General features: G+C 41.6%; 1 protein-coding gene across 2 annotated transcripts; it reads right to left on the bottom strand.

Moving 5' to 3' along the window:
- Positions 1-545: 545 nt before the first annotated feature.
- Positions 546-18,822, bottom strand: tbc1d19 (TBC1 domain family, member 19). 2 transcript variants are annotated; one of them, XM_038732198.1, is made up of 22 exons: positions 18,627-18,822; positions 18,388-18,460; positions 18,199-18,244; positions 15,260-15,335; positions 14,993-15,067; positions 14,503-14,566; positions 12,048-12,094; positions 11,813-11,923; positions 11,606-11,678; positions 10,634-10,672; positions 8,052-8,164; positions 6,786-6,860; positions 6,404-6,466; positions 4,752-4,836; positions 4,480-4,524; positions 4,256-4,288; positions 4,019-4,128; positions 3,802-3,893; positions 2,808-2,923; positions 2,528-2,598; positions 1,478-1,583; positions 546-1,173 (listed from the first exon to the last, which is right to left on the bottom strand). In XM_038732198.1, exons 1-21 carry the CDS (start codon positions 18,720-18,722, stop codon positions 1,509-1,511), a joined length of 1,578 nt encoding a protein of 525 aa, XP_038588126.1. In that variant the 5' UTR covers positions 18,723-18,822; the 3' UTR covers positions 546-1,173; positions 1,478-1,508. The 2 variants fall into 2 exon arrangements, with proteins under 2 accessions (XP_038588126.1, XP_038588124.1); XM_038732196.1 differs by having other exon boundaries at positions 546-1,583.
- Positions 18,823-20,083: the final 1,261 nt, after the last annotated feature.

Here is a 20,083-nt window from a genome sequence, read left to right as displayed (position 1 = left end):
ACCTCACAGCGCTGACGGACAGGAGGCACATCTCCCTGCAATGCAACAGGGTCAGCCAGCAGGCGGGGCCTCTGCATGAGTGAACTACACAGTAGGTAATATTTGTCTCAGGAGGAACAGACTCCTGGGGGCCAAAGGAGGTGCGTGATAAACGCTGTTGGGAGTCCTAGTAAACAGGTGGCAGATGTAGCAGGAAGCGGGAGAGAGAGAGAGACGAAAGAGAAGAACGAGCATAATTCGATATGAGCCCGCAGAGGGGGCAGCAGCTAGGAAGGCAGCCAGCAACGAGGGAGGAATAGAGCAGATGCTACATGTGGGAGGAGGCAGTGGGGGTGGGCAGACCATCAAGTCCCTCAATGCTGCTACCCGTCACTTACCCTTCCTGCCTTCTGTAGACATACCTATAGTACGCTTCCAAAATCCAGTAGGCCCCGTCCAAATATTTACCATCACACAAACTGAGAGAAATATTCACATAAAGCAGCAACGTGCTGACTGTCAAACATTTCAATGTCTTTTAAGGTTTTATACAACAACCCAGAGGATCCAATTCAACAAAACATCATTTTATTTGCAAAGAAAAGAGTTATTTGAGGTCATAATGAACATTAAAATGTGGATGAAAGGCATTGGCACTGACTGACAAAGAACACTGCTGATAATAAATGAAAAAAATTATTTGATTGCATTTAAATCAAAAAGGTGACATACACTGTGTGTTTTTGAAAAACTGTACAAAACAGGTGAATACATTCAGGAATTAAATGCATAATTTAAAAATGAAAAATGTTCATAATGAAATAAATACTGGCACTGGAGGTGCTAAATGTCCCTTGAGAGCGATTTCTTCATAAATACAATAAATTATGTGTACACACAGCAGCTTCTAAACATATAAGTTACATATTAATCCAGTTTGTGTTTTTTGACTGTTATTTTTCAACACGCTGGCGCAGCTAGTCCAATCTCCTCGTTCATCAGCAGCAGCATTATCTAATAGTGTTACAAGCAGGAGCTAAAGCGCAAAATAAATTGCAAGAGCTAATTAACACTTCATTAGCCAAGCTTGGAGATGTTACTGTTGTTCTCTCGGAATACAATTACTGTTCCATGCAACTCATCACCTGACGAGCTACTCAGATGATCCCAGCACTGCTGTGGGTATCATCTTTCCTGCAGAGCATATGGCGTAAGGAGGTTACTTTAACCTTACTGGTTTGTAGGCTATACTTACAATATCTAACAACACAATAACATGATACAGGGTATTCACTATTTATGGTGCATACACGCTAAAGAGTTGTTTGGCTTTTCGCTTGAACCAGTGCAAGATTAAGTGTGTAATGCATGTGTTCCTTCATTTCTTGATGTCCTTGATATTTAGCCTGGCATTTCTTGATGGATGGTTAATAGTGTTGGTGTGGTTATGGCATTTTTTGAGCATCTCTTTATCCGCCAAGTGTACACATGTACGTACCACGACTCACACACTGTAGTTTCCTTGCTCCTCAGATGGCGGTGGCAAATAGAAAGATCTGGATGAGCGGCATGACCTTCAGAGTTGAAAGGTCAGCGAGGACAGCCTGTCGTGTGCCAAACAAAAACACAAATAAGATTCTAAAGTCATCTAAATCCACGCCCCTCCTGACCAAAGGAATCTTACCTTAGCCCGCTAAGCCCATGAGAAGGGCCATAAAGCACACCCTCCCCCGTCTCAAGAGACATATTTCAAGATTTAAAAAAAGAACCACGCAGAGCGACATGCATAATGATGATGCAGGATCCTTGGGAAGCGACAATCCTTGCTTAATCGTACACCTCTCCCCACTCTGTCCTTTTGGGATCGGTGGGAGATTAAATTTAGGGACCCTATCTTGTTTAAAGAGAGGGTTTAATGTTTCAACGCTGGGTTTGAGGTTCTAAATATAAGATAAGGAGCAGTATGTTATGATATCTTCTCTCTGCTGGGGCAGGTGGTAAATGAGTAAGCAAATAGTGCCGGCCAGCGTCTTAGAGCAGCAGATCAGCCTGTCGCCCCAATGCGTCATATTGTAGTTTAACCCCTTCACCCTCAAGGCAGGAAGAGGGGGCTGTCATTGTATGGTTTACTCTTGGTTTCAGTCATATGATAGTGGGATCACAGTATTGGAGCGGTTTATAGCGCAGGCATTACTGGTTAGTGTAATAATGCAACATGAGTGACAGTGCCGAAGCTGTGCATGCATGCCCATGTCTTTAGGAAATAGCAAGTTTGTTCCTTTTCAGTGGAGGTGGTGTTGGGATATGGCGGCAGGAGACTCAGGGAGTGTTGGCGGGCTGGTAGACAGGGCGGGGTAAGAGGGTGAAGGTTCTTAAGTGTCTAGCCAGCTGTTTTTTTAAACATGTGCATGCAGAAGACTGAGTTACTGTTACTGGCTGGTCATCACCGACTATTTACAGCCGTCCAGGACTATGTGGGGGGACAGGGAGAGGACTGGAGTTTCAAACACACACACACACACACACGTCTAATGCGAGATGGACATACCTCAGCTGAAGCCAGTGACGTCACTTCCATCAGGTTCTCGGCGCGGAAGGCAAACACAGAAGCTGCTAGGACTGGAGTGTGTGTGTAGAGGGGTATTCAGAGAGCACCAGAAGTAATAGAAGAGAATTAGAGGATATCATTCAGAGGAAAGAGGAGGTTAAAATAAAGGGAGATGGGTTAAATAATGGAGTGGAATGAGAAAATGAAAGAAAAAGAGGATGTCAGATTGTTAATACCGTCTGTACAAATATCAGGGCTATATGAGTGCAACAACTCTCACCTGCAACTACCTCCAGTGAATCATATCCCAGGATTCGGTCCCACAGAAGAAGCAGCTGGTCTGTAGACAGATAGCCAGAAAAGGCCCGCACCATCCACTTAAAGGCGATACGCAACCTGGAGACAAAACCATCACATCTGTTTGCATAGTTGACACGTGATGGCTTCCAGAGGTGGAGGTCTACAGTGAGAGAAAAGTGAGAACTAACCACGGACATTCAAATGAAACTTCTTTAATTTGTTCCCCATTATCTCTTTTTTTATCCATGAATGTGTTTCATTGTTTTTATTCTTTAAGTTATGAAATTGTGATTCCAGTGATTAACCACAAGATGGCTGTAGCTCACAACTATATTGTACGACTGCAATGACACTGCAGCGCCACAAGAACACAAAGCGTCTGTGTGCAGGGTGTATGTGACTCACTGAAACAACAGCTCAGCACAGAAATATGAAGTTACTGATATATGAATTAGTTAACGATCCAGATAGGAACAGACAAATGTTGTATGATAGAAAATGCATCTTTTATGGCCAACTTGTGGTGCTGTGAAAAAGATCACGCTGAACATGTGACTTCTATGGACCGGACAAGGAAGAAATGCTGTGACAAAGACGAGCACACTGAACTTTCTTCATGAAGGTGGAGACTCTTAGATTTGTCACTGCAGCCAGGCACGTGTGCAGGAAGAACATTCAGGAGAGCATTTTTCCATGGCAAGGACTTAAGTTTCACCGATACTCTGTGGACTGAAATCAATCTTCACTGAACAGGTTTTTGTTGGCATTTAACTGCACGTTCAACGTTTCCATCAAATCACTTTCAGGACTTTAGGATGATCAATTGTCACACTGGAATGTTTTGCACCTTTGGTTCTGTGTCATTTTATCATCGTGATGAGTAGAGAACATAAGCCCGTCATTTAGTAGTGTTGGTACCAAAGCCTACTGTTGAGCTACACAGGAACACATGAAGCGGTGTGCGGGCTACTCACGGCTGCGCCCCGATCTGTCGAAGGTGGTAGAAGAGCTGAGGCAGGTGGGTCTGGAGCAGACGCTCAAACTGCAGGCACAAAGACACGATACCCTGCGGGAGCACATGCGCACAAGTTAGGTACATGCGTGACGGTGACGTGCAGACATGAACACGCAAGGTGAATAATCAGATCTTGGCATTTGGCGGCTGTCACATGCAAAGATCAGCGAGCTCACCGAGGGCGAGGAGGAGATGGAGTGTAATCTGAAGAAGTAGCGGATGTACATTTCCCTGAATACACTGTACAGCTTGGATGGCTCGTTGTACAAGAAACACAAAGGTGCCACTGCGGGACAAACGTGCACATACACAAATACATACACACACACACACACACACACGCTCCCTGTTATATCTTCCTCCTGCAAGTTCAGCTTGAGAATTGAATGTTACCTGGTGCAAAACATACTTACCATACATTGAAAACCCATGAAAAAGGATTACACCTGTTTAAATGATTAAATGGTTTTTCAGTTAACACACAGAAACATTTATTGTATGATCAGTGTAGATAAGAAATATATTTTAGTCCTCAGACAAAACGCTCACTGACATCTAATATACTTTACGTGAATAAGTAAGAAAATGTCATTATTATATAAAATAATATGATGTGAATGTCAAGTTGCAGACTCACCGTTGGGAGGATAAACAACAGCACACTCTTCATCTCCTGTCTTCCCTGATAGACGGACACGCAGACATCAATAACAAAGACCTACAGCGTGTGTGTGTGTGTGTGTGTGTGTGTGTGTGTGTGTGTGTGTGTGTGTGTGTGTGTGTGTGTGCCCTCATTACTACGGTCATACACATACGCACACAGATTACACAAGGTCATCTGAGTGAAGATGCATTCAGGTGAGTTCATGTGAAGTGTGTCTAAGTGTTTGTGTGTGTACATCATCTCACCCTGAATGTAGGATTTGGGAGGAGTGGCACTGTTGTATTTGAAGTGATCCAAGACGGCGGTGTCCCGAGAGAAACACAGCAACACCTGGGAACACACAGGTTTTGTACTGAGCATGCTCACACCACCGTTTTTTAGATATTCCGATGGCTTGTTCAGACTGTGCATCCTTGCACTGTACTAGTACTACTGTACTAGTTTAATCAAAGTTTATTAATTCAAAACACGTCGCCTGTCCGAATGGCACTAAATGCGAACCTGCACTCCCTCTGGTCCGCAGCAACACACGTGTGAGGTCAATTGGATGAATGGTTCTCGACATAATCGAAATACAATCACAAAGAGATGTTGTAAGGATGTTTAACCTAACCTCCTCTGTCACACACACACACACACACTCACGCGTATGTATGGATTACATGCCCAATATGTAATATTATCTATGCCTGATCACAGGGGATAAGGGAGACAGTAGCTAATACCCGCAGTCCAGCTTTAAGTGTCTATCATCTGTACTGGAAGTGTTTTTGTCTGTTTGTGATATATTGTATACTAGGAGACATTCTCGCAGGATGGAGTTTAAAATGAGAAAGTGGGTGTATATATGCTATGTCCGTAGATGTCACAGCTCAGTATATGTTTTATCTACTTAATGTTGTCTGAAACAGAAAGCTTTTTATTGAGTCTAAACTCTGTTTTGTGGCGGTACCTAATCAGGTGGAGAATTATTCTTTATCTATTTCCTATATTTAAAGGCATTTCTTTTAATAAACCGTAAAGGAACACATCATAAAAAGCCACAAAGTGACTTCTCTTCAAACATTTCTGGGAAACTGCACTTCTTAAGGACTTCCTACACTTTCCTCTTGCATAACTACACCGGCGTGAATCCACGCTCACCCCACAATGACTGGATTCTTTCACTGCCTAGTGAGTGTATCATCAGTCAATATTGACAGTCGTACTGGGGCTTTGTTCTTGCTACACCTGTGTACTCATCGCTTAGCCACCAAGGAGAATGACACGTTAACAGCTGCTGACTAAACCGGTTGCCGAGTACATTTTCTTGTTTATCAGCTGGGCACTGAAGACAAACAGAGCAGTGACTACCAGAGAGGCTGATGATGACAGGTTGTTGCCTTGTCTGGGCAGAATGCTGCCATACAGTAACCCTCCTCACATGACAGGGAAGTGACCCAAGTTTAAATGTTGGGGGCAGTCAAATAATTCATGAGTGATGTTTAATCTCTCGTGTCCCCTTTTATTTTTGAACAGTCAGTTATTGTATTTGATACTTGTGGGAACTATGCTGAACTGCTGGCTTCTTAATAGAGGTACTATTAGTCTTATAAAATCAACTGAGAATCAAGCCTCCACGGTTTGGAAACAGAAATGTGATGACAGTTTTGGGGTGCTGTGCTTATAATGCCAGGGCACCATCAATAAACTCTGATCAAACCACACCCACAATCATCCACACAATGATACAGATTAGATGAGGGTTTTTTTATATAATAAGTAAGGTTAATTTTTATTTTTGTTGCTTATAATGGATATTTTGCTGTTATAGAGAAGTTTTCAGGGGCTTTTTAAGCAAGAGTACTGGTATGGTGAGTGATGAGAGACGCAGAGCTGAACTGTGAGAGAATACTACCTGATAGAGGAAGTCTTCAAACACAAAGTAGTAGTCATCATTACTGGCAGTGAGCTTCACATCCTGGTGGGCAGAGCATTTGGAATTCAGGTTTTATCTCAAATGTCATAAATAGTTTCACTAATGTTAGAAACAACTGTTTACAACAGAAGCACTGGTAATGTGTATAGGGGATTGTGTGAACCTTATCAGACAACGCGCAGGAAAATATTTCCAGAAAACAACTTTGGTATCAACATTTATGTTACGCAGGGTAAATGTTTTGGTGATGGTACTCATAAATTCAACAGAAATCCAAAGCTTTCGGTATTTGTTAATTTATTGTAGCAGGTTGCCTATGCAGCTTCACAGACATAAACAGCGGCGGTGTAGAGGAGTGTACCTTATAGATAAGGTTGTCCACCAGCAGGTCGTGTTGTATGACTCCAGCCATTAGCTGTTCGTAGTGCATCACATCCTGAAACGGCAGAGATGCAACATGTTTTGAGTGTGCAATAACTCTGGACAAAAATGTGTTAGTTCCAGGTCTCTGATAAATACGGTAAGTAAAAGATCGCCCTCTTTACAGACGCTGCTGAATCAACTTGATGTATTATGACACTGATGACAGAAGGATTAAACCAAACTTAACGGAAGGGTGTCGTTTTCCCGACCACCTGCTTAAACTCAAATGCGTCTCCGGTTTGAGACAGGTTATCATAAATGAATAACAGACAACCGTGTGGAAGAGCGATAAAAATGTTCTCTATGACAGTTGTGAAACACTTTGGCAGTGATCAGCACTGCGGATGTGAGGAGAACTGAAACAGAGATGGTCATTTTGACAGCTGAGGTACAACATTGAAACCATTGCAGTTATACGGACAGCACCAGTGGAAGAGAATTAAAAGAAGCTAAAAAAAATACTTAAATTTGAATATATATATATATATATATATATATATATATATATATATATATCTTAGAGATTATGGTCATGGCAGTTCACTATTGCTGTATTTTGCACTCCTCAAATTCACACTGCATACACTGTCCTTTGCCAACTCTGACTGCTTAATGTGTTTGCCCTTGTGCCGGCCAGAGCCGAGCGAACACTCTCCAGACCTCAGTCAGGTCCCTGCACCTCTCCCACGGAGAATTCAATCTTCACATCACAAGCATCGTTTTATCGACTTGGCCTCAACAGGAGACTCGGTACTCCGGCGTTTACACAGCACTTTGCCACACAGGCAGGCAGCTGCTCTGTTTGGGCTAACTGTTCTAAATCCGCAGCATTTGATTATCTTGGCGTTTGTACACACGGGACAAGCCACAGTGAACTAAGGTAAACAGGAAAGGGGCTAATACACAGATTATGTAGAAGTTGTCGGTCAGTTGATGTCCCATGTGTTGGTTTTCTACTGTACAGTCTAAATCCGGAGACACAAAATGAACAGCACAATGGGAATTCTAAAAGGCCCAAAATAAGCACCGACCGTTAACTGCAAAAATTACTGCAGTTGTAATGATGACTGTAATAATTGTAAACATGCAGTCTGGGAATCACTGCAGCTGTGTGTGCACGGCTGCTTTATAACAAACACTGACAGCTGACAGCCGCTAACCAGGGTGCTACTCAGCTGTGTGTATGTGTGTGTGTATATGGTACCTGTGGCTGGTTTGTACAGTTGAGGATGAGGGCCCACAGGTCTGCACGGAGCCCGGTGGGGCAGCCCTGCCTGCTGTACTGCTGCGCTGCTGCGCTGTCCTGCTCCTCAAGCACTAGACCAAAAAAGAGAGAAAACACAAAAGAGAATGACAGAATGGTGCATCAGGCAGAATATGCAACTGCGTTTTTGTCTTCCCTTTCTGTTGTTTTTATTTTTAGTCAACTGTTACTGGTGCGCTGTCTTGGCCAGGTCTCCCTAGGAAAACATATTTCAGTGTCAAGGGACATTCTGGTTAAATTAAGGTTAAAGATGCTTTTATAGGTTAGCGTAGCTTAATGACTTTCTTGGCCAGGAGATGTTACTTTGTGGAGTCTGTGGGGAGTTTGTTATCTCGCGAGGATGAAAACAATTCCCAAGAAGTCTCACAAATCTGGACAACCGCTCCACCATCTATAAACGTCTATAGATATCTATAATATCTATACGTATATAGCTGACATTGCTCAGTCAGCTAACTGGCTCTACTTGTACTACTGTTACAGAACATTTTACAGCGTTTACAGAACATTGCCATTACTCAGTGACCTCCACTGGCTACCCGTTGCCTCCCAAATCAAATTCAAGTCACTGATGGTTGCATACAGAGTGACTACTGGGTCTGCAGCCATCTACCTAAACTTCATAATACGAGCTTACGTTCCTTCTTGGCCACTGAGTTCCTCCAACAAACGCCCTCTGGCTCTACCATCCCTACACACAAAGCAATCTCTGTCCCTGTTCTCATCTGTGACACCACGATGGTGGAACCAGCTACAACACGCCATCAGAGCAGGACGTCCCTCTCAAACTTCAAGAAGCTCTTGAAAACTCATCTCTTCATGAACTTCCTGTGCTCTTCTTCTTCTATCCCCATACAATTATCTTGTATTGATTTAACTTTTACTCCTTTCCCTTGGTATTTACCCCATTGTTGCCATACATGCTATTAGCTCTTACTAGTATTTACTGCTGCTCTTACTAGTGTCTGCTGTCACTTGTAGATCTCGTGCTGTTTTGATGCTTGTATGTTGTTCCTCAAATGTAAGTCGCTTTGGATAAAAGCGTCTGCCAAATGAATAAATGTAAATGTTTTAACATTTAGCATTACCCCATAATTGTCACTTGTGTTCACTGTCTAGAAAAAATTACATATTATTGCTTTGAAGGAAAACTACAATGCTAAAAAACTGGAAGAACAATGCTGAAATTTAAAACCAACCACCTGACTGACGAGAATCAAGAGAAAGCCCCGTGGCTTCCTGGGAGAATGACATAATATGTACAAACAGCAGAATCATCCAAAATGGTACAGAGCCAACTGAATCAGCTGGGGAAATTAACACCTGCCCGAGTGACGAGCAGGCGGTTCGAACTGTTAAGAGGTTTGTTTTCTCCAAGAAAACTTGGAAAGCATGACCCCCATTAGGAGAGAAATAAAACATCCTTCAATAGGGACGACAGAACCACAACAAATATGTCACATAAAAATGATGACACTGTTTAAATAAAAAGAGTGGGAAATGTTTTATGGCCTTGCCCAAACTTCATTAAAACCCTGCAAAATGCATCATCAACAACAACAAAAAAATCATAACACAGACTGTCCCATAATGGTGATCATTGCATAACTTTCCAGAAAACTCTCAGGCACATGCTGGAAACAATCTCTCCCACATCTCCATTCAACCCTAAATCCCTGTTGTGACAGTAGCCAAAAACACACAGTCCTTGACTTAAGGTGCTGGCCAGTCATAACATAAACGAACACACTCCTCCGCTCTTAAATTTCCTATTGGAGTGCACTTAACACTCAGCCTGGAATATAACTCGCAGCTCGGCAGCCAACGCATAGCCAACAGAGGGTAAAAGTAGCGGACCAGGGCCTTGTAGCTGTGTGTATAAAATACAGCATGTGTTTTTAAGACTCTTGTCGATTGATGTGTGATTGGTGTCCATAATAAGGTTGGTGTTTACACTAGGTTCATAGCAGAGCAATGAGATAAGAGTTAAAGTGTCTCTAGTGCCGATTGAGGCACCTGAGGGGGGCAAAGAGGAGGATTCACTAATGGCAGGAGCTGACCATGTGGTGGTCAGTGATTGAGTCAGACATTTCTAAATGTACTGGATGTATTACTTCATGCATGTATACTCTATATATATATGACATTTTTTACTTTTTATAGCAGTGCCTATAAAAAGTATTCACCCCTCTTTAGCAGGTCTTTTTGATTAGTTTTGAAAGATTTATTCGAAGAGGATATAATTAGATTGTTTTATATTTATCTCCAGAAAAAGACTCTTTAATGTAAAAATAAAAACAGATTTCTAAAAGGTCTAAATTAAGTACAAATATAAAACACAAAATTACATAACACAAGCCAGACAGACAAGGTTTAATATCCAGGTAAAGCTTGGCCCCGTTTTACCTGTTTGCAGGTCTAGTATTTGTACTTCATTTGATCCGTTTGTAGGGAAAATGTCCCACATTTATGCAATTACATACTACAATTAAAGAGTTAGAACAACAGAACCAAACACTAACCTTTTTTCCCAATTTGAACATAATCGTTTTCAAATAAGTCTGCAGAAAGAAAGAGCAAAACAGATGCATCAATAATCGTCTGGTAGTGGCTCCGTTTTTCAAACCAGTGCTATCTCTCTGATTTACAAACATGGACATGGTGTATACAATTCTGTTTAAAGCCTAAACACCAGGCTGTAACAATGTCAATATCTGGACTTAACAAAGATATTGTTGGAGAAAACCCAGACAGCCATGTGGCACAGGAAGGGAACACGGGCAGATATGAGGCCAGAGTGGTATGCTTGCCATTAAAAACCAGGGTTCATTACGTAAACAGATTTATTTCTGTGTTCATAGAATAATAAATGTGTTTAGGTCTGATGTGAAAAATGTGCTGAATGGACATCTCTTTATTACCAATTATACATCATATGCTATATATTCGACAGGACCAAAAGTCATTCAGAGGTTAAATACTGTAAAAAGGAATTTAGGCTGCCAAATGGACAAACCAGTATCACAAAAGGGAAATTATTTAGCTAAGACATAATGTCCTGCATGCCACATGTCATGGTGACAGGATGCCGAAACTATTGAACTAGCTGACTTTTAGAGGAATAGTTTAAAGCTACTGCCAGCAGCTGGATATCTTAGCTTAGCTTAGCACACAGACTAGAGTCTCTGCTAGTTACCCGGTGACCTCACAGTGAAGAACACAACCCCACCTTCAGGGTTGCCAGTAGGTTGATTTTTTTTAATTTTGGACCGGTCCAGGCTGGCTGGTTCCCCTTGTTTCCAGTCTTTATGCTAAGCTAAGCTAACCAGTCACTGGCTCCAGGTACATGTTTACCGTACCGACACGAGAGTGGCATCAATTGTTTGATCTAACTCTCAGAAAGAAAACAAATGTGCGTATTTCTCAAAATGTTACACTGTTCCTTTAACTGCAGTGGAGCACAAAGAAGAGGATTCGCTTCTTTTTATGAATACCTGGATGGATGTGTGCATGGTCATCAATCCCCAATTGCCCAGTGGTCAGGCTGAGCTCTGAATAGGCCTGTCTCTGAGAAAAAAAGTGTAGATTTTAAATCCATTGTGCATTTCCTAGGGCAGCTCAACAGGATGTATTGTTATATGCGTTGAACAATGTTAAGATAAGACACATACAGTCACAGTGATGCACACAGGTGTCCCTACCAGCTGTGGAATGTCCCTGACATTGAGGGGAACCTGGATGAGACCCCAGTGGCTCCTGGCGCTGATGTCCTCGCTCCTATCATGATTCGGGTTCCGCAAGCTGATTAACACCTGTGTACAAAGCAATAATGTAGTTTAATGGAATACATTTTTTATACTTAAAGTTTCAACTTTTCTTTATCTCAAAAATATATAATAAAATAATAAAATACACTGAATACTCTGAGCTGCTTACCTCCAGAAAGTCTTTAGGGGCGTAAACAGGTCTAAAACGACTTAAATCTGTAGCGACACAAAGACATTAATGTATCTCTATAACACCTTAGTTGACAGTACCACTTACACTTTGGAAGTGGTACTTCCAGCTGCTCCATGTACACAATGTTTGCGTATGTTATTTCAGCACAGATTTAACAGATATAAAAAGTAGACTATACAAATGAATCCAACCACACAGTCCATTTAACCAACTTGGCCTTGAACTACTTCAAAACACATCTGTGACACTTTGCCAGATCCGGCCGTTCCTAAAACAGTCGAAAGAACAGCAGTGGGCCGCTTTAAGAGGGATTTCCATCCACTGTCTTTCGGAACGCTGCAGTAAATTCAAGTGCTGTGTCATCCCCAGAATGAGGGCACATTAAGGTTTGGATGGAAGGAGGGGTGCTGCTCCTTATCGCAGCTCCGTTGAAGGAGTCTGGACAGCTTCTGTATTCACAGTCCAAAGTGTTTATAGCCGGGGGACGGCACATCCTAAATGTTATTATACGCCACTGAGATGTGATAGCATTGTTAGGACACAAGGATACCATGTTCTTTGTGAATTTACCGGCGTAAAGGGCAAATGGTTGGTTCACTGCGAGCCAACGATGCAGCTTTCATAGTTTAGGAATCTAAAACTAAATGCAATATATAAAAATAAAAATGTATAGTTATAACGCTTGGACAATAGCAATTAAATTCAATACTGAACCAGCTCAAGGGCTAATAATTACTGTGGCTCTAGGCAGCTCAAGGCGTCAATGTCTATATGTACTGTTAGCTGTTATTCCCAGCCAAAGGCTGTGATTTACCTGATATACAATCCCCTACAAAGGTTTTGGAACAGTAAGGCAAATTCCTTTGTTTTTGTTGTTCACAGTTCAGAATTTCAGATTTTATTTCCTGGTATTCACATCTAGATGTGTTAAACAACTGTGGTGAGCAAAAGTAATGGAACAAATAATCTTAAAGTAAATAACATTTAATATTTGGTGGCATATCCCTTGCTTGCAATAACTAACTCAAGCCTGCGACCCATCGACATCACCAAACTGTTGCATTCTTCATTTGTGATGCTATTCCAGGCTTTTACCGCAGCTTCTTTCAGTTTGTTTCGGGGTGTTTCTCCCTTCAGTCTCCTCTTAAGGAGGTGAAATGCAGCTATTTTGGGTTAAGGTCAGGTGACTGACTTGGCCAGTCTAAAACCTTCCACTTTTCCCCTGATGAAGTCCTTTGTTTTGTTGGCAGTGTGCTTTGGGTCATTGTCCTGCTGCATGATAAACTTCCCCCCGATTAGTTTCAATGCATTTCTCCATAAATTAGCAGACAAAATGTTTCTGTCCACTTCTGAATTCATTCTGCTGCTACCATCATCAGTTACATCATCAATAAATATTAATGAGCCTGTTCCAGAAGCAGCCATGCACGCCCAAGCCATGACATTACCTCCACCATGCTTCACAGATGAGCTTGTAAGCATAAGATCGTGTTACTGAACTTTTGTTGCTCATCTCTGTACTTCTTCAGTCTGGCCTTCCGATTCTTCCTGCTGCTGAGTGGTTTGCATCTTGTGGTGTGGCCCCTAGATTTCTGCTCTCTGAGTCTTCTTCCAACAGTGGATTGTGATACCTTCACCCCTGCACTGTGGAGGTCGTTGGTGATGTCACTTACTGATGTTTTGGGGGTTTTCTTCACAGCTCTCACGATCTTTCTGTCATCAACTACTACTACTACTACTCTCAGCTTGACAGTGGCTTGCTTTTCTCCCATAGAGAGCTCTCTGGTCTTCATGTTGGTTCATCTTCTTTAACAGGAAATGCAGTCTGTATAGGTTTGAACCAAGGATGAAAATTAGACTAGTCATGCAGAGCTATTTAATGTTTGGACAATCAACCTAAAAGGCAACACCTGAGCAACAAGAAACATCTTTCAGTCACATGTTCCAATAGTTTTGCTCACTTGAAAAATGGGTGGATTCAAACAAGGGAGGTATGTCCCGAGTTGTTTAACACATACCAGGAAATGAGAGCTGAAATTCTGAACTCTTGTCTCATACTCATCTTTTGATCTTAAACCCAACTGTCTTCAGTGAACAACAAAAACAAAGGAATTTGCCTTATCGTTCCAATACTTTTGTTACTGTAATCTAACAGCTATTTGTAAAGAGAGAAAACCAGAATGAACATCTGGAAACTACACTACATATGTCAGCTGCTGCAGAGTTGCGCCCAGTTGCCAAGAAAACCTTCCCTGGACAAATACCGGTTAAAAAGCAAACAGGGAAGTGGTAGATCAGGTTCAGAGATGTGTTAAGTTGATGTAAAATACACCAGTGTATGACCGATGCACCAGCACACACACGCATCAACACTAATCTTTCTTAAAAGGCAGATTGCCCCGGGCCAAACCCCTGGGTAATGTCTTGAGACCTGGTTCATCTGTGCCCATCTCGTTCCATTTGCTGGCGAGCTCCCTCTGCTCCGTTGCGGGCCTCTGTGGTGTGGGGGGCATAAACAGAGGATTTCAACAAAGCACACAGCGAAAACACAACCAATCTTGAAAATTTCACATAGGAAAAATGGCGTTCTTTGGTCAGGAACACAATCACATGTGCACAGAACCAAATAATAGAACTGATACACAAATTCCAAGGTATCACTCAACAGCTCCTGCATCATTGCTAACAGGTCTAATTAGCTCTGGGCTACAGTCAAACAAATCAGAGCGCAGTCAGCTTGGGGTCAATAGAATAATAATAAAAAGATGCACTATGCTAAAAAATCATGTTAAAACAATACCATATGACCAAAAGGCAATGCTACGAAGGTCTTTGCACTGGAGAAGATGCTGCCAGAGAATCTGAGTTAAGAGCTGTTGTAATTACGCTGCATTAGCTGTGATTGACAATATTTTAGCTACCATGCGAGCCAGAGGCACTTCAAGCTCTGTACTCATGCTGTTCAGGCTTTTGAGGACACGCTTCTCCCAGCTGGCCTGTGTAAGAGAGCGCACACACACACACAAACACACACACAAAGAGACACTTGGTTGGCTTCAGATACCCTGTTACAAAAACAAAAAAAACGGTCTGCGTCTTTGAATTCGACAGGGCAAAAACAGACAAGAGTCAGAGAGGTAGAAGAAGAATAAGCGCGGAGTGACGGAGATTAGAGGAGACAGACTGACCTGTGCCTTGCGCATATAGACCAGCGGCTCTTTGAGATGCTCTGGAGGAGCCGCAGGATGGCTCGGGGGCAGCTGGCTTGAATAAGCAAACACAAAAGTACAATAGGAGAAGAGTTTATCAAGTACAGTAAATACATCAAAATGCAGCTGTGTTTTTACCCCCCCAAACAATTAATACAAAAAAAATAAGTGCTTGACAGAAGCAAGCTTTTAGACTAATGGCACTAAAATGTTAAGATTTTTCTTAAAAACAGGCAGTCGTTTATCATTAGTGCCCAGCACGTAGAGCTCAGATGAGTCAGAACGCATCCCCACCACATGCAGATATTGTCTCATGTCTTTTCCGCATGAAGCTCCGGGCGTACCGAATGACTCAAGATCTCTGGGCATATTGAATGATTCAATGTCTCAGTGCGTTCAACCTTATCCAAACACCTATAAGAGCGCATAGGGCTGACTAACGGCCAAGGAGGCATTAATCAACGTTATATGTCATATGTTGAGGAACACTTCTCAAAGCTGTTTGTTGAAGCTAAAAAGAGTTTTCGCGCGACTGCACTGTGCTGTGCTGTACATTTCTCTAAAAACAATGCAAAAACGTGTACAAAAAGCGGCGCAGGGCAACTCTGCATCCAAATTCTAAAATTGATTAACAAAAACTCCACACACTGCGCACAAACTGCATGTCTACCAAGTGTGTGATACTTAAACTTTGTCCTAGTTCTTACACATTTTCCCAACAATGTACAGTATATGCACATAAAAAAAAAGACTTTAAAACTTTTTACAACATAAGGCAATACTTCACCTGGCCAGTGGGATGTTTGTCAGGTTAAATGCATGAAAGGCCTTAAACACAGATGTTCAATTTAACTACCAAAATAAACACGTATACAGGTGAAACTCGGAAAATTAGCATATCGTGCAAAAGTTAATTTATTTCAGTAATTCAACTGAAAAGGTGAAACTAATATTATATAGACTCATTACATGCAAAGTGAGATATTTCAAGCCTTTATTTGATATAATTTCGATAATTATTGCGTACAGCTTATGAAAACCCCAAATTCAAAATTATAATATTACATGAAATCGATAAAAAAAAAAAGGATTTTAAATACAGAAATGTCAGCCCTCTGAAAACTATAATCATGCATATGTACTCAGTTCTTGGTTTGGGCCCCTTTTGCATGAATTACTGCCTCAATGCGGCGTGGCATGGATACTATCAGCCTGTGGCACTGCTGAGGTGTTATGGAAGACCAGGATGCTTCAATAGCGGCCTTCAGCTCTTCTGCATTGTTCGGTCTCATGTCTTTCATCTTTTTCTTCAGGTCAGGCGAGTTTGTTGGCCAATCAAGAACAGTAATCCCATGGTCATTGAACCAGGTTTTGGTACTTTTGGCAGTGTGTGCAGGTGCCAAGTCCTGCTGCAAAATGAAGTCAGCATCTCCATAAAGCTCGTCTGCTGAAGGAAGCATAAAGTGCTCTAAAATGTCCTGGTAGATGGCTGCGCAGACTCTGGACTTATTAAAGAACAGTGGACCAACACCAGCAGATGACATGGCTCCCCAAACCAACAGACTGTGGAAACGTCACACTGGACTTAAAGCATCTCAGACTGTGTGCCTCTCCATTCGTCCTCCAGACTCTGGGACCTTGTTTCCAAATGAGATGCAAAATTTGCTCTCATCAGAAAAGAGGACTTTGGACCACTGAGAAACAGACCAGTTCTTTTTTTCTTTAGCCCAGGTAAGACGCTTCTGACATTGTTTGTTGTTCAGGAGCGGTTTGACAAGAGGAATACGACATTTGAAGCCCATGTCCAGGACCCGTCTGTGTGTGGTGGCTCTTGATGCAGTAACTCCAGCCTCAGTCCACTCCTTGTGAAGCTCCCCCACACATTTGAATGGCCTTTTCCTGACAATCCTCTCCAGGCTACGGTCATCCCTGCTGCTTGTGCACCTTTTTCTTCCACTTAACTTTCTATTAATGTGCCTTGATACAGCACTTTGAGAACATCCAACTTGTTTTGCAATTACCTTCTGAGGAATTCCCTCCTTGTGGAGGGTGTCAATGATGGTTTTCTGCACAACTGTCAGCTCAGCAGTCTTCCCCATGATTGTGAATTCCACTGAACCAGACTGAGAGACCAATTAAAGGCTCAGGAACCCTTTGCAGGTGTTTTGGATTAATTAGCTGATTAGAGTGTGACACTTTGAGCCTACAATACTGAACATTTTCACAATATTCTAATTTTCTGAGATTTTGAATTTGGGGTTTTCATAAGCTGTAAGCCATAATCATCGAAATTATATCAAATCAAGGCTTGAAATATCTCACTTTGCATGTAATGAGTCTATATAATATATTAGTTTCACTTTTTAAGTTGAATTACTGAAATAAATGAACTTTTGCACGATATGCTAATTTTTTGAGTTTCACCTGTAAACTGTATTTTAATTGTTTAATGGCGTTTCTTGGATGTGGTTATGCGTAACTACATTTATAAACATCCTTCTACCACCCGGCGGCCTGATAGCTCTTGATATGAGTGTATGTGTGTGCGTATTTGCTTTTCGATATACTTGTTTCCATCTATGTTAATTTAGAACAAAGTATAATAACAGGACCAAGAGAGGATAAGTATTCAGTGTTGATGAGAGGGCAGAGCACTCTGCGCTGCTAAGCAGGTGACAGCTTGTGTCACATCTCACGTAGGCATGAGGTTACCCTGAGGTTCTTGAGTGTCTACTGTGCCACTGCATATTTTCAAAGTGTACAGTTACTAAATATTGAGAATTTCATGCATCATTTGATGTGACACGCCTCATTTGCAAACCACGTGAAAAAAAAGTGATTCATACTAGGTGGGTGTGTGTGTGTGTGTGTGTGTGTACGAACACCACAAACACCACATTAGCCTGAGTGTAACTTACACATGCAGTTCTCTGTATACTGCATTCTGCAGCTTCCTTTCCCAGCCTGTAAAACAGTGATGTTGTCACCACACAGAAAGAAAAAATAGTTAATATATATATAAAGGTTATTTTAATTACAATACGCAGCAAAATCGTCGTGATGTATGTGTTATACAGTAGCTGAAAATGTGTCATCAACGTGCCCACCTGACGTTTTGAGAAAACTGCGTACGTCCTCTTTAAGGGACTCCAGTTTTATCTCGGGCTGATGTAAACACTCCTAAATGACATTTGGGAAAGGATAAAATAAAGTTGAATAAGTTTTGTAGCTCGAGTGCTTCCTTCTCACATTAGGATAATAAACTAGAAGTACAAATTGTTGGTGAGTCCCTCTGAGGTTGACAGCTGCCTGCTCCGCATCATTAGCCACATGCTAACTCACTCACTTTGGCTTGTCTCTCTATCTGAGAGTGTAAATGGCTTCCCTTCAGCCGCTGCACGATCTGAGCGATGGTCAGGGATAACTCGGTGCCGTCGTCCATCCTCTTTATCAAAGCGAGTTCAGTTTTCCGTCTGAAACGGCACAATTTGATTCACTGTACACTAGAAATTAGCATCCCCTGCAGAGGTTACTTAGCAACTGAGGATGGTCAGTGTGCGTGCAGGGGAAACAAGACAGACACTTTGGTTCCGGGCGGAACGTCCCTGTTATGATGGTGTTTCAGGGCAACGAGAAAGGGTGATAACTTAAGATTTCTCAGTAAAAACGGATCATTAACCACAGTCTTACATCTCCACACGTTGAACATGACACTTACAAATAAGCATTTGTTATTTTTTGAGTGATTTAACTGGTTGAAAAGAAAATGCACACATTTTTAAACATAACGTCCTATTTGAAACACAGTACACATGTGATACATGTCAGTGGTGGGACTGAACTAAGTATATTTACTCAAGTACTGTACTATTTTTAGGTATTTATACTAATACAGATAATTTTCAGATGTCATTGTCCTTCACTACATATGATAGCTTAATATGATTTTTATATTATATTATTATAATATATATTATAAAATATTAGTGTAAAATCACTATATAGCTCCACCTCAACCAACTAAAATATTAAAATATTGCTTACATACATCAGTTTGAGTAAGTCTCAGGACACTTCTTCCACCACTGATAAATTCACAAATTGGCACATGTGAAAAAAATCATGCTACAGGTAAATGTGGGTTTCCAACATGAGCTAATTTCACCTGTGAATTTCAATCTGGGGCATAACTGAATTACAGTACGAGGATGTTTCCTTTCTCAGGGAGGCACTATAGGCCACTCATCTATTGTGTTTGATTACCCACAATTAATAAGAACGGGTTGCAACAAGCCTTAAAACGTCGATAGTTCTTTCTCTCACAGCTTCTTTCCCAAGGCTTTTTAATTAAGAGTCCATCGAACAATAACAATAATTTCTTGGCTGCTGCAGGAATGTAAGACAATATCAGCGCAGCTCAACACATGACTGGTTCCAAAGTCGTGGCGTTGTTTGGGCACTAATGACAGCACATCTCTCCACCCATCAGAACAATTAAAGCACGAGTCAATGAGCTTTGTTATTCCTGCTGACATGTTCACATGAAATGCCACAGCAGGAAATATCATGCTTTGAAACGTGCCAGGGGAAGCATGATAACCTACAGCAGCTGCAGTAATAGTACAGAACACTGCTGGCTGATTTTAAACCAATTTCACTTCAGTTTTTTCAACATTTTGTGTCATGTAGCCCAAGTGATTAGTAGAAATTAAAAATATTTAAGATATTAACAGAGAATCAGAAAGGATAGTCAGTGCAGACATCTCTGCAATGATTTAGAACTGGGTGTTTTGTACAAAAGGG

Source organism: Micropterus salmoides, unplaced genomic scaffold (assembly GCF_014851395.1).
Source record: "Micropterus salmoides isolate LMB-PRFRI ecotype aquatic unplaced genomic scaffold, ASM1485139v1 Ms_hic_scaffold_2, whole genome shotgun sequence".
Classification (NCBI taxonomy): Eukaryota; Metazoa; Chordata; class Actinopteri; order Centrarchiformes; family Centrarchidae; genus Micropterus; species Micropterus salmoides.
This window is presented reverse-complemented; position numbering and strand designations above follow the sequence as displayed.

Bases quoted from the DNA above. Each gene is read 5' to 3' on its own strand.
- tbc1d19 (XM_038732196.1), bottom strand. From the start codon at position 18,722: ATGGACGACGGCACCGAGTTATCCCTGACCATCGCTCAGATCGTGCAG. The intron at 4,289-4,479 runs GTGAGTCTGCAA...TCATTTAAACAG, and splicing joins TGTTGTTTATCCTCCCAACG to GTGTAATCCTTTTTCATGGG. The intron at 2,599-2,807 runs GTGAGAGTTGTT...CACACACTCCAG, and splicing joins TTCACTGGAGGTAGTTGCAG to TCCTAGCAGCTTCTGTGTTT.